This window comes from Aphis gossypii, chromosome X (assembly GCF_020184175.1).
Source record: "Aphis gossypii isolate Hap1 chromosome X, ASM2018417v2, whole genome shotgun sequence".
Taxonomy (NCBI): domain Eukaryota; kingdom Metazoa; phylum Arthropoda; class Insecta; order Hemiptera; family Aphididae; genus Aphis; species Aphis gossypii.
The window spans coordinates 30795523-30811895 of record NC_065533.1 but is presented as its reverse complement, the minus strand read 5'-3'; the positions used below and the strand labels follow the sequence as shown (position 1 = coordinate 30811895).

At 24.7% G+C, this 16373-nt stretch overlaps 1 protein-coding gene across 1 annotated transcript; it reads right to left on the bottom strand.

Moving 5' to 3' along the window:
* Positions 1 to 476: 476 nt before the first annotated feature.
* Positions 477 to 8937, bottom strand: LOC114130573 (histone deacetylase 6). The gene is given in 19 exon segments (XM_027995564.2): positions 477 to 2689; positions 3475 to 3604; positions 3697 to 3892; positions 3965 to 4122; positions 4204 to 4386; positions 4460 to 4547; positions 4908 to 4989; positions 5053 to 5187; positions 5190 to 5263; positions 5342 to 5448; positions 5510 to 5599; positions 5660 to 5719; positions 5781 to 5973; positions 6034 to 6207; positions 6276 to 6373; positions 6510 to 6693; positions 6757 to 6887; positions 8069 to 8194; positions 8674 to 8937. Coding segments are annotated over 19 exon segments (2517 nt in total). The 5' UTR covers positions 8677 to 8937; the 3' UTR covers positions 477 to 2384.
* Between the last annotated feature and the right edge of the window lie 7436 nt (positions 8938 to 16373).

Below are 16373 nucleotides of genomic sequence, written 5' to 3'. Positions count from 1 at the left end.
TATATAATATGTAGGACATAGGTACTATACTACTTAGTATTTTCCAAGACTGGGTTTGATCATGGTTTATGAAATTATTATGTCAATATTAATTTTTATGTTCAAAATTAAAAATCCTATAAGCAGTAGCGGCGCGAACTTGTCCAGCCATTGAAGCAAATAAACAGTTTTAGCTCCATTTTGACACAAGTTCACGTCAAATTATGTACAATGAAAAATGCATTTTTATTTGAGTGACCAGTGGGAATCTGTGTAATTTGCAATCTGCATAGGCAGCATAAAAGATCATTTTTTCACTTCGGCTAAACGATCGTTTGTCATATGTGAAATTCATGTTCTGATGTTATCATTTTTATAATAATAAATATTATATTATAATGATTTTATTGGATCTTAGCTATCAACTTTAACTTTTTAATTTCAATACAGAGTAAACTGTAGTTGTCCAAACATTTAAAATTGAATACACGAATAAATGTAAAATATAATTGGACAAGCTTTATTGTTTATTACTTATAAGTAAACACTATTTGTTTAATATCATGTGTTTAAAACGTTTTGTTTTGGTATAATACAGGCATACAATTATTTATCACTGACACAGAAATTACGCTAAGTAAATTTGACTTACTATTATTATACTACCTAAAAGTACCCACTGTTTTTACATTTATTTTATTTTATGAAGGATATAATTTGATGTTGAGAAATTATATTCATGTTTCAATAATAAAATGAAATCTATTTATAACATTTCATTATTTAAAGAAAAAAATAATTTTTAAGTTTATAATTAATAATTATAGCATATCTAACAACAATGTAATATTAAGTTACACTAATATTATAAGTAAAAATTAAAAATCAGATAACTTACATTTGTGAATAATCTATTCGTAACGTGAAAATATTAAAATAGCTGTAAGAACATTTGTACAATTTACACAAAGTAACAAAAACATTTTGAACAAAATTAGTCTTAATTTTACCTGTATTGTGCCACATAACCATATTTTAGAGAGGTAACTAATTATACAATACGAAAACCATATTATAAATGCAATTGTAATTAAATATGATGTGTTATATAATATTAATTATGTTGAACAAAAAAAGTAAATGAAAAATAATTATTAACAAATTTTCCGTACTTCATGATCAATTGCAATAAAGAAAATGCATACTAAATATTGTATACTATTAATTATATTATTTTTAATGATGTTTAAACCGTATATATTATATTATTATAAGTTTGAATGAATTGTAGGCAATAAAAATAATTATATATGCAGTAAAAATCATAGAAACATGCAATAAATATATAAATTATGTAATCAAAAATCTACATAATTAAATTGTTTATTTAATAATCATTAACTTATGTGTTATAAAATTAATTTAACAGCTTAATTAGGTACTTAATGGAAAACAATTAATTATTTTAATGAATATGAAAGTTTATAAACAAGTATAAGTGTATTTCCTATTAAAAATGATAATATTGATACAGTTTATCAAAAAAAAAAAAAAAAACAGTATGTTCAAAATTATTATTGTTAAAAATATATTATTAGACATTTCTATTTAACAAAATATTGTTTTAGTTTTATAAAAATAATATTCAAATTAATTATTACTTTAACATGTACAAAATATGCAAAAATATTTAATATTCATCAAATATGCTAAAAGAATTTTATCATTATCTGGAAACTATTACAATCCATAAATATCACTGTAAAAAAAATCAAAAATATAAATATAAAACTTCATACAATTCAACATTCTAAAAAAGTTTATAATAATGATAGAATATTTTTAATTAAAAAATAATTACATAACTGATTTTAACTTTTAACTTAGATAATTATGGATCAAAATTGATAGTAGGATTCATCAGTTATGATCATCAATAGTGTGAATGTTTATGAACAAGGATTATTGTTTTACCATTTTTTTAAGGATACTAAATAAATACTAGTATTAATTTAAATTAACCCATTAAATTACAAAAAATAATTTTTGAAAAATTGTGATTTAGAAATTTTAGTTAAATCTTTAATAAACAATAAAATATTTATTTCTATTTGTATTATAATTTTTCAAAATGTTTGAATTGTTGCATTGTATTATAAGTGAGTAGTTTTTGATGTCACGGTATAATAACAATTAGAAACTAATATTTCATTTAACAGTAAAATCAGTAAGCATATCCAAAATTAAATAACATAAGTGAGAAAAAATACAATACTAGTAAATAATATACATAAACATTGTATAATATATATAAATACTTAAAAACCATGACACTTAAATTACAAAAATTATCATAGGTATTATAACTAAATTGATCAACAATATAACAATAACTATTGAAGCATTTAATCATTAATACTAAACGAGTGTTTACTTGTTCTTTCATAATTGAAAAACTTAAAACATGACCAATAATTTTTTTGTACATTAATTACTCTTTTTATTGTTTTCTGAGCATTTTTACAAATAGGATATTCCAGGTCTAAAGGTGGTAGAGGGTCTCCAAGTAAAGCTTTTGTGCACATGGTCATACAATACGAAACTGCATCTATATTGTAACCTCCTTCTAAGGCGAGTATGACTTTACCATTAGCTAAGGATGATAAAAAATGTGTGAGATGTCCATAACATTCAGGTGTCACCTTACAACCTGTAAAAAAATATTTATATGTGAAATTATAAAATTTGAATAGTTAGTTTTACGAGTAGACATAAATGACTACGTACAAATTCAATAAAATGTTATTCATTGAAACCTAATAAATATTAATAGCCAATAGGAGCAAACATAAGCTACAAATACTAGGTTTTGTGTTAATATTCTTTTAACAATTTAAAGTGTTACAATTATTAATATTAATCTAATAATATTATTTTGCTAACTATATTAAAAGAATATATAATTTAATTTATATAACTTTTTAAAACACTGTTCATACAGACAAAAAGAATCAATCTGATTACAATTATACAAAATTTATAAACAATAATGAAAACAAAATTTGAAAAGCATAAAAATATTAGATTTTTTAACATTTTAATATATTTTTTTTATAATCTTGTAATTACACTACCAATCAACAATGGAAATAACAGAGGCCATCTATAAATTATTTTGAGTAATTATTTTTTTTTTTTTTAATTAAATTATAAATTTGACTAAAATTTCTTTCATCAGACCACTTAATGAGAGTTATAGTGGTGTCATTTAAAAATTTAAACTTAAAGATACTTATTAAACTTAAACATTGATGACTTTCTGGCGATATTCAGTAAATCATAATGAAGTGAATTAAATGTTTACCATCTTAACATATATTCAACATATTAATTGTGTAGATGTGTGTTTGAGAGAGAGAGAGAGTATCAATGACATTAACATATTAATAAACTAGTGTTTTATAATAATGGTATACAATAAAAATATGATTTAACCTCCGAGTGGATCTCCTATTGCAGCATCAAATCCAGCTGACACCAAGACAAGTTCAGGACAAAATTCATAAGCAATTGGTAAAATTATATTTTGCATAACTGAAATGTATTCAGCATCACCCATACCATTCTAAACAACAATAAATAATCAAATATTTTTAAATTAAAATAACAATTGCATTTATTAATATAACTTGAGTTTTTAATTGGAATTATAATTACTTTATTCCAAGGTATATTAATGGTATATCCTTCTCCACTCCCTGAACCTGTCACCTTATGGGAACCTTCTTCAGAGCATGGAAAAAATTTTGCATTCTGGTAACGATGTATTGATACATACAAAACTCTTGGATCCGAACTAAATGCTCGCATTGTGCCATTGCCAAAATGTATGTCCCAGTCCAGAATCATAATTCTAATTAAACGTTTATCCAGATAAATGATAAGTAAAAAGTATGTTCAGTATGTAACATGCTTGTAACCATACCTTTTGAGACCATACTTATTTAAAGCATAGTTAGCAGCAATAGCAACAGAATTAAAAATACAGAAACCACAAGCTATATCAAGTTCTGCATGATGCCCAGGAGGACGAATTACTGCAACACCTGACGCACTTTCATTATTCATTACAGAATCAACTACCTGCAAATAATATAATTATTACATATTTCATTGTTTAATTAAAAAAATATTGTAGTAATAATAATTTATTTGTATTAATACTTGCAACAAACACCCAGAAGCTAGTGTTGAGACTTTAAATGTATCAGTAGTCAAATACACAGAATCATAACATTTTTCTTTATCGCTTAATTCTGATGGCGATAATTTATATAAATTTGACATTTCATCTATATGTTCTTTAGAATGAGCAAGGAGTAATTCACTTTCTTCAGCTTCTCTCGACTAAAACAAATAAAATACAATTGTTGTAATGAAATGACTCAATAATTACAAATAATAATAAATATGCTCATACTGGTAAAATTAAAAGTCGATGTGTCAATTGAAATTCATTGAACATGTTTAAAATTGCACTTATTCTACCAGGGCATTCTGGATGTCCACTAAAACAATAAAAAAATTATCCACACTCAATACTAACTAAGTTGCTAAATATTTCAATTTTATTTTTTTTAAATTGCATACAATTTATATAAGTTTAATATGTAGATATGATATTAGTTTTTAACTAAATTTATAATTTAAATTTGTTAAAAATTTGATAAATAATGTAATAGACCACAAAAGATTTTTACTACTAATAAGTTAAAATGAGAAGTATTAAAATTAGTTTTTATAAAACCAAATTGTTAACAATTTTATTCAATTTTAAAGTCTCAATTTTATCAATGTAAAATTAAAAATATCATTGACAATATATATTTTAAATAGGTAAGCTATACTAGATAAGTAAGAAGTTATACCTTTCGCTGCTCTCATGTTTTTGGTCCATTATCAGATCAAACGAAACACAAACTTTATTATTTATGTTTAATAATTGGGTCTCTATAAATATAAATTTTAAATATTGAATTAAAATATTAAATGCACATTTAAATTTAACCTCACCAGAAATTAAATGTTGAAGAACAGAAAATTCATCTATTTTTGAAATATCTTGAGTAGGGTAACAGTTAGCAGTTGGAAATTCACTCAATGGTTCTTCATCGTATGAATACATAGATAATGCCCTGAACGATTGATTAATAAAAAGTCAACTTGAAAACATTTCCAGTACTTTTGATGTGCAAAAATTACATTCTGTATTGTTTGCACAATGCTAAAATTAAAATAATAATAAATAAATATAATTTTTTCTTTCAATGTCACCTACAAAGAAATTTTTTATAAACTTTACCTATTACTAGGATTGCTAGTCATATCGAGTGCAGGACATGGATCCCCGAGTAATGATTTTAAAGTTAATGCTGCTCCTTCTGCTAATGATTTCAAACAATATCCTCCCTTAAAATATCCAAGTTAGTAGATATATCTTTTAATCGCTTAAAGAAAGAGTAAAATATACCTCCAGTAAAACAGCAACTCTGCCACACGCAAAACCCATAAGAGAATGAACTAAATGAGCATAACACGCAGGTGTAACTTCCATTTCTCCCTAAATACAGACATTTGTACATTTAAAAATGTTTAATGTAGAGCATAATAATATATTTACCTCAGGACATCCTAGAGCAGCATCATAACCAGATGATATTAATATAAGATCGGGCTGAAACTAAAAAAGCAATATTTTAATCACATTTAAAAGAACAAAAAAATGTTTCAATGTCACTTACTTCTGAAGCAACTGGTAATAAAATTTGATGAAAAATAGCGAGGTAATCAGTGTCTCGCATGCCAGTAGCATTAAGTGGTACATTAATATTGAAACCTTGGCCATCGCCATTACCAGTATAATCCCAATCACTTTCACGCAAATTGGGCCAAAATTGTCCATTTTCGTAACGGTGAATAGAAAAATACAATACTCTGTAAAAATTAAAACATCTCAATAGTAATAAAAATTTAAAGAATAAATTTAAACCTTACCTTGGATCATCATAAAACATTTGCTGTGTAGCTTGTCCATGATGAACATCCCAATCCACAATTAAAATTTTGGAGACTGAATAGTGGCGAAGAACATATTCAGCAGCTATAGCTACATTGTTGAAAAAACAATAGCCACAAAATTCTGCTTTCATAGCATGATGTCCAGGAGGTCTTAAAAAATAAACTTAACTTTTAGCAATTTATAAAGAATAAATAAATAAATATATAATATTTCTCACCTGATAAAAGCCATTCCATTTTGTATTTTATTTTCACAAATTGCTTTAACAAGTTCTATTGAACTACCTGTAGCTAACAAAGATTGCTTATACGTTGACTAAAATATAAATACAAATTCAAATTATAAAATTGTTTAAAACATTTGAAATATATAATCACAAAACATTATAAACAATAGTTAAAATAATACATTTTTTTGTCTCTAATATCTACTAATATTTAGGTTTACTTACTGGATGAAAGTAAATTGCATCAAATTTAGAAGACAATGTTTGTAAGAGATCAAATGATTGTGTGTTATCAGTAGATTTTAATATGTCTATTATACTTTGGGAATGTTTCATTAATAACTCATCATTGGTGGCATTCCGACACTGTAGTCTTATACATCTTTCAATTAATCCTAATTCATTACATCTGTTGACATTTTAAAATATAGCATATATAACAGTTTTTAAAAATATTCTTATGTTAGCTTACCTTTTAATGATAGATTCATATCGTTGGGGATTTTCTGGATAATTAATATCCCAAGCACACAAATGGTTAGAAAACCGATCATCATAGATAATTCCAGTACTTTTAATTGATTTGTCAATAAAACTTCTAGCCTGTAGAAAAAAATAGAATATAACTTTGATAACTAAGCACTTATTTTAACTTAGGTATTATATTTGTTATAAAAAACATCTAAATTAATTTAAGAAGTTCACACTAAAAAAGTTAAATAATAGTACTATAAATATTTATAATAAACCACTTAATAATCTAGGAATATTGTTAACAAAATATAAATAAAATACCATTTATAAACTGATTATTAGAATAACTTGAATGATAATGATATGTGAAAATAAAATTTTATAGCAATAATGAATATTCTCTTAAAATTACTTTTGGTGTTACAAAAAAGATATCAGAAATCTATAAACATTTTTTAATGACTCAATACAAAAGCTTAAACATTAGCTGTTTAATTTTTTTTTTTTTTACTTTAAAAAAATAATAACTAGAATTGTTGATAAAATAAAAATCAGATTAGTTTTTATCTTTTTATTATTCTATTTATCAAAGTGAAATAGCGTAGTAGCATACTATTTTATAATTATACCTACCTATTCTATAAATCATCAGTAGAATAATTATAACTAATATTTATCCCATATTTTTTTAGTTACTTGTTTATCATAATAAATTAAAAAAATTGTTTGTATAAATAACATGAATACTGAACATGGCTAAAGAAATGTTTTAATACAAATAAAGATATTTCTTGAACTCTTTTCACTTTTTAGAAAAAAAAATTATTTCAATATATAAAATGGCAACAGTTGATTTTAAATTAGTATTTGTAGATAAAAAAAAATATATATTTATTTTTTTATTTTTTGATATTTTAATGCTTAAAAAAGTCTATAACTATTAGTATAGTTAATAAGAGATATTATAGTTATTTTACTTTAATACAATTTATTTTCAAAACTAAAATTATTGACACTAAAGATTTATCCTATAATCAGTTTATGTAATTAAAACATCTACATAAACATTGACATTTTATTATTATTTGAACAAAACTGATTTTGTAACATCTGTTTTCAACTAAATTGTAGTACAATCAATCAGTTAAAACAATACTTACTGTATTTTAAAGCTACATATCAAAATAATCCGTTACTGTTCGATTACGCTTTTTCTAGGGTATACACTTGAATGTAGGTATATGTGTTTAAGATAATATAGTTAATATTATAATTATACTTTATAGCTTAATAGTAATAGAACAACTCACATTTTTAAAATCGTCTTGCACGTGGTCATACATTTGCCGACCTTTTATATTATTTGTTTCCAAGAATTCCCTTTTTCTAGCGGCTATTAAATCACTAGTTGTGGGCTTAATTTTAATTTGATTTTCCTGGAATAAATAAATAAATTATTTAGTTTTATTAAAAATCTTATTTTGGATTACATAAAAAAATTATTCATTTGATAATTCACTAAAATGCAATGTACCAATCTTAAGTTTAGTTAACTATTGATTTTTTTAACGTTTAATGAATATTTATGGAACTCAGCATAAGAAATGTACCTATCATCTCAAAATGGCAATGTCTATAAATTGTAATTATTATATTTAGTAGGTACCTATATTATGATAAGTTTTATACTGTAAAACTACATTTTAAAATAGGTATATTACAATTTGCAAATCATGTCAATAGAATTGTAGATCTAAAAATCTACAAGATATCAAGTGACATAAAACAGACAACCTAGTTATAGAAACAAGTAAAACCAAATATCAATTAAGTGCATGCTGGTTGCCTTACAACGCCTTCTTTCGTGAAGTTGTGAGCAAGAGAATTACCATAGAGACCTTACTAGCACTCTTACCATGAGTTAAGTCAGCCGAAAGTCAAATCACAAAACAATATCATTTGATGGTTGCGAAGCAGCGATGAGGCAGTAATAATTATACTGTTGTTAAAAACGTTTAGAATAATTCACAAAAATAAAGTGCTTCGAGTTTTCAAATCGTCAAGAGTGAGAAAAAAACATTTACATTAACTTAAAAAAAAAAAAAATTTATTCAAACGCGAAGACGCGGTGCACTTATCACATGCTCGAGCAGTGTGCAGACTAATCCCAAAAAATGAGTGGTCTGCTTATCATCTATGATAGGCTGAGAAACAGGCAACAGGGTAACCGATAACGGTCGAGATTCAGTGGTTCTAAACGTATAACACGACATACACGATTGTTTCGGAGCAAATTGGCGGTAATACCATATTTTTGTTTTGGATGTTAAGAATTTGAATTTTTTTGATGTTCAGGTCCGACAGACCATTATAATGATATACATCAATAAATTGCATTGGTGATAAGTAAATAGTAAATACTAAATTCACGCAAACTACAGCATGCGCGATGCGCGATGCGCTCTGCCGTAACATTAAAACGTGTTAAATAATATACGAATATAACATCGTTTTCATTTTAAACTAACTTCAATACTTCCTAAAAAATAACCATTAAGTGCATATCAATCAAACCGACGGCCCTTTATCATAATAATAATGGAATAACTTACACAATGCGGCGTATACGAAACGACATTACTGTAATAATATTACCTACACAAGCATACAATTAGACATTATTATTAAACTAATTGAATTATTCGTACAATAGTACCATAGGAAGAAAACGCTCTATCATTTGGCGTTGTCGAATTTTTAACGAACTATACTATGATGAATTTGTACATCTTGTCGATAGTCGATCTCATAATACAATAAGTCGTAATAATATAATATAAATCAGTGATAGTTTTTGTAATATTCTTGAGAAATTGATCAGGCACTCGATCCGTGATATGATGACCTATTATCACGATTTAAGGAATTTGGCAACAAGTTAAATAGCTTTTGCTAGTGTATTATATACCTAGTTGAATAGTTTCTATGTGTGCCCAATGGCGTAAATCCTGTACTAAATCTTTTTTTTATTATGAACCTGCTCGCAATATTCAGAGCATACAATTCTCTTGAACAATATGAGGAATTAATTTTTTTTTTCAATTTTAAGGACAACATAAAAATATTTAAATTTAAAATTTAATTCATAAGAATAAAATGAGATATACAATGTTCTGTTGAGAAGTAAAACCATCTTGAATTAAGTGGCTTCATACTCACAATAAATTGAATAATTTTTTTCTACAATATTTGTATTCAATTTTAAAAGTTGTGAACATTGTTCTGCTAAATTTACAAATTGCCAATTAGACAATTTATGTGTTATATTTATTATAATAATAGTTAGTACATTTATATTATAATAATATTGAAAATATACAAAAATGAATAAAATAATACAAGCATAATTTATGACATATACCTATTTCTCACCTAATACTAGTAATACTATTTTATATGCAACACACACATTATTACTTTTAATTATTATATATTTAAATGAATTTTGACAATCACAGCATTTTTTTAAATACAACAACATAATTTTATAGCACTCCTTTAAGTGTTTGTTACTTATTGAATCAATGAGTTCATGTAGGTATTATTAATTTGATTTGAAAATAATTTTTTTTTGACATCAAAAGAAATGATTCTAGCATAATATCTTGTTAATTGCTATAGATAGTCTTATAATATATTGAAAATAATTTTAAGTTTAGAAAATTTCCTTTCACAATTTATTTATGAACCTGATAGGTAATGTGAGAATAAATAGTACGCGAAAATACATTTTCATAAGCCAGAGTGTGTAAAATGTTGTGATTTTAAATACAAAAACTACTTATAGAGCAATTTTATAAGTTTTTTACTCATATTATTGTAAAAAGTGACATTGTTTTTATCTAAAATTGTAATTGTATTATTAAAATTGTATACTTAAGAGTCATTAATTATTAACTTCACAAATAACCAAAGAGTTAACCAGTGGCACCAGACACATACCTACTCCAGAGTTCAAGTAGGTAGATTAATTGATCTTAAATTTTCTTTTATTTGGCTCTTTTGATTTATTAATTTACAAATAAAGCATACAAATTTAATGGATATCTATTGCAAAAAAATATACACTTTCTATGTAAATTTTAATGTTGTCAATCATCGCCAAAATGAGCCTACATCTGTAAGTTAGGTTAGATTATGATATCAATCATCAAAATAGTTTTTTATAGCAATGTCTTATGTCTAACATAATATTGATATAGAAAATTGCAAATAGTATTTAATCATGAATTCTAGCAACATTTATCACAAGGCTAGTTTTTACTTTGTAGCTTGATATATTGCCTAGATATTGAATATTTTTATATACTTTTTAATTACCTACCTATCTATAGTAAGTTTTCTTAATTATAAATTAAAATTTTATAAGTACTAAAATTGTAATATTAAAATAGAATACAAACCAAGTTAAAATAAATAAGATGTTAATGACATTTTATTTTATTTGAACTTTTATTTATAAGCTATAATGTTATATTATAATTTATACTGACTTCAATATTTTAATTTAATAGTTAATTAAATTTATATTATATTTATATTAAATAAATTTAATTAGTAATTTAATTTAATAAGAGATTTATTTAACATTATTTTTAGTTCCACTAATTTTTTAATCAACTTACTTTTATTTTAGATAATATTTACTTACAAATTGCTTTTCTAATATACATTTTTATTATTGAGAAAATCAAAACATTTGAATACCTACCTCATATTATCATAATATAATTTACAAATTATATTAGTAGAGTTATGATCAATAATATGTTTAGCCACTTTAATTCAGTATAAAATATAATAATTTAGGTAATAGTAATATTGAGAATGTTCTATATAGCTCCCCGGCCCTCCATTACTATGTATAATATATTACGCCACTAGTGACTGAACTGTAATGTACAGTTAACTTACCTGTTATTAAAGCACTTCTCACTTCTCAGATTGCAATTCTGTATTCTCGTGTGCCTAATGACATAATAGTGAAAAAGAAGAAAAATAAAAACAATTGGTGAATATACCGTTTTTACTCTTTTCACTCAACTTCACTTTGTGTTTTGAAATTTTTAGAAAATATTCGATTTACTAGGTATTTTAATTTATGAAACGATTGAACACGCGCTCTTTAGAAACAGCTCATTACAGTAAGAAGGTACACCGTACGCTCGTGGACGCCGGACGGTGGTTGTTATCAAATAGAAATAGGTAATAGGTTATAGGTATAAATATTATACAAATTTATCATAATATGTTATATTATGTTTAAGTAATCCTAAAAGTTTTATCCACGGACGTATATACGTTTATACGTCCATGGTTTTTTCCGATATTTAGATAATTCTAGGTAATACATTGATATCAACTATCGTAACGTATATACGTTCATTATTTATTATTATACCTTTAAGCGCTTCTATATATACTAATATACTAGGAAAATCTAAATTTATAAATACGACACAATTAATATATATATATGCGACTCTCGCTGTATGCCTTGTCACTTGTCTTATAAAGTTATAAACGTACACCAAATATTACAAATTTTAAATTTAAATATTATATGAGTTGACTGTTATAAATACTTATGAGTTAGATATGACTGTATAAGGATTTAAAAATATTCCATAACTCACTAATAAATTTAATCATAAATTACCAAAACATATTATCAACTCAGTCCTCAGATAATGTTTTGAATTTAAAGTTTTAATAATAGGTCAATTTATTAATTCTAGTAATAAAAGGTTATTTGCTATCTAACTTGGTTCTTGTGATTGTAAATTTTCTATATTATATATATATACATACTATATGTGTGACTGTAAAACAAAAACTATACATGGCTTATCCGTCTTACGGTCCACACAGAAAGTTAGAAAGTACACAGATATTTTTTTTATCTAAAACGACCATAGTCCAATTTTATAATACATATAGGTAAGTCGTAGGAAGGTACCTGGTTGTATGGCAATCGTTTTTATTGCGTCCCAAATAAATATCACTTATTGTACGTATGTATACGTATGGGTAACTTCTAAAGCATAATGCGTATTACCATTGAATAAAAATAATACTACTTATAATCAATAGTACTATTGGTAGGTATACCTACTTCCTAAATACAAGGTGATCCATGTAAGGTATCGAGTAGTGATGAGTAGGTACACTCATCAAAACTTTAAATACCTACTTGTAACTAATTGACTCCTACTTGTTGGGAGTACAATGTCAAACTACGACTAACACCTAGATACTCCGAGAAATATTCTTCAGAACACAAAATTAAATTTTTTTTTTGTTCATTAAGGTAAACAGGACAAATAGGTACCTACTTATTACTATTATAATGATTTAAATTGTAAATTGTTGATGTATAAATAATAATTTAATAGCCTTTAAAAAAAGTAGGTATGAAATTAATGAATACAATAGGTGTTTAAAAACAAATGAGTTAAAATTAAATTTATATCCTTGTACCTATGATGTATGAAATTACGCTTTATAGAGTAGTGATTTTCAAGCTTTGCCGTGAAATTTTGTTCAAAAAATTAAATAATGACCAACATATTTTAAGTACCTACGAAACAAATTTACATTAAATCTGTTACCATTGCACCAGTACAATACTGCTTCGATTAAAGTATTAAACAGAAACATAAAACATTTAAAAAAAAAAATTGAGCCGTGAAGTTGCGGGTATACACTATAAAATATCGTCATATGGCTATCATATTAGTATTGTATACTAGACTTATGCATGAAATATGCACACACGACATTGATTATGTATATTGCACAATGCACGATGTGAGGAGGCGAGAGTGCGGGACCGCTCCAAATAAGGAAATGACCAAATAGGTTTGCCGAGTGATATTTCCTTAACGGATAAAAGAAAACATATTAATAGGTACGTGTAAAAATCCAATTCGGCGTGTTCCATATTCACGCATATAAAAATATTATATTATTCGTTATTAAAATAGGTGTCGTCGTTATATGTATATAAATATATAAATTATATAAATAATAATAATATAATATATACTATATATTGTATAGGTACCTACAACCTACTAATAATTACGTATATATTTTTATATTTTGGTGTAGAAATAACTTGTACACGATTTTATAATTTATATACATATATAGGTATTATATTATTATACAGAGTTGTATACAAATACTTTTAAATTTAATCGTATCTAGTAATTTTCAAGTACCTATTTATAACGGCTATACTTATTACTTCTGCATCAATTACTTATTACTTCTATTCGAACAAGAATTGACTTAGTTATTATTTATTATTAGGACTGGGATTTTAACGCCCTAAAATATCTCAATAAATGCTCTTAAAAAAATGCAAGTCTGTAAGTTCTGTTTGTTAATTTGTTGGTACATTTTACTCATTTTAGATTTTAATAATAATAAGAAAAGTTTATTTTTATATTTTTTTTCATTTAATAACAGTATTGAAAATTGTTATACGGCTTGTTATATATTATTAAATACAATATATAATATATAAATACTTATAAAGTTGTAAATATTTTGGTACTAGGATCTATAGGATGATAATCATAATATGTAAGTAGGTTAGTACCTAAACGGATAAACGTCTACATAAGCGATAAGCAATACCTAACGCCAATATTAGCTACTTAAAAATTATAAGTATTTGTATTTATCTAGACAATAACTTTATTATATTTTATCTTTCTAATTTTTTTACACACCTGCTTATAATTGATGCTTATGTATATGCTATACGTGCATAATATTATTTTATTTAAAATCATAAATTTTATAATTTATTTATGTTTAAATAAATATTTTATAGAGCCAAGTTCACAAATACGTCAAATGTCGTGTCGTGTCAAAAGTTGTGCTCGGGCCGTCGGCCCAACTCACGGTGTTAATGAATGATAGCACGATTACAACTTTTTAACAGATTATACGTCTTAAAATTTTCACTTAACATTTGTGTTGAAATGTTCTCAACCAGATTTAATTTTTTAAATACTTCGATATTTTTGAATCTTGAAAATTTACTAAAAAGTTCCCTATAAGTTTTTCTTATTGGGATTTAAAAAATGAGCATAGCGTGAACTCCTTTTCATTAAAAGTACAGTTTTGTATGATTTATCATTGAATTAAAATTTAAAACATTCATAAATTGATTATAGTGATTTACTAAATGACGAAGTATGTACACTCTGTAAAATTAGCTTCCTTGGTTTTTATTTTTTTAAATTTAAATTTGGTATATTGTACATAGGTACCTACCTATAATTTTAAAAAATAAAATAGTATAACATTGTTTTCATAAAGAAATGTAAATACAAGGTAAAGTAGTGGGTTCTGAAATTTTAAAGAGTGGTGTGATCGTGCACTAAAGTAGATAAAATAAACAGGTTAATTGTTGCTATAGATTAAAGTTTATGATGTCTTATGACTTATTTACATTATCAGTAATCATGGACACTGTGCTTATTTTATCAACACGTTTTTTACATTACAGCGTATACCTATCGAATTTATAAAAATGAATAAAATCTATAAATCTATAAATCCATTGTAACCATACAACTTCATTTCGACGTAAAATCAAATTTCCACTTATATTATAATGGTTTTTCACAAAATTAAAATCATAAATTTAAGGATACTAAAATTAAATTCAGGTATCTCTTATACGCAGGAATATTGAAATTGCGTCGAAATTTTCGTTAGGAATTCATGACAAAACTTGAATGTATAAATAAACCAACATCCCCATCAAATATTAACAAATATGTGTACCTATTAATTTATTATAATAATTAATAAGAGGACATTTTTGCCTGTTTTTTAAAGGGATTTAGATATTTAGTATAGGTAATTTAAAAAAAATGTTAGGATAATTAAAATACGCCTTCTCCAAAATATTGTTTAATTGAACTTTAATTTAATTTTTACCAAAACTTGTAAGTTTTTCACCATTGACAAAAAAATATTATTTTTTTTGCATTATGATTACTGATTATAATATAGTTAATAAGTTAAAGTTATTACATAATAATACGTGATTAATTAATAATACAATTTTGTATACTTGGATAAAAAAGTTATTCTTATTTTAGATTCTAACAGAGCGATTTTAAAATACCTAATGCATTTTATGTACCTATTTGTGTATGTACCTAAAATAGGTACACGATTTATAGCAGAAAATTAATGCTTTGATTTTCAACTTCAATTGAGTTCAATATCTTTATATCTTTATTTTTTATTGGTAGAAAAATAAACCAAATACATAATTTTGTACTTACTTTTGCTTTTTGGAAAATTAAAAAAAATAATTACTATTATTTTAAATTTTAAAAATAATCGGAAAAAAACAAAAAACAATTAAGGAAGATAGAAATTTGTAAGTAAATAGGTACGTTATTTGACATAATCTATTTTCGTATTTTGTTATAATTCACAGACAAGTAATCATAAATTAAATGTTTTAAACTGCTCCTAATGTTTATATTTACATTTTTTTTCTATACATTATACAACATT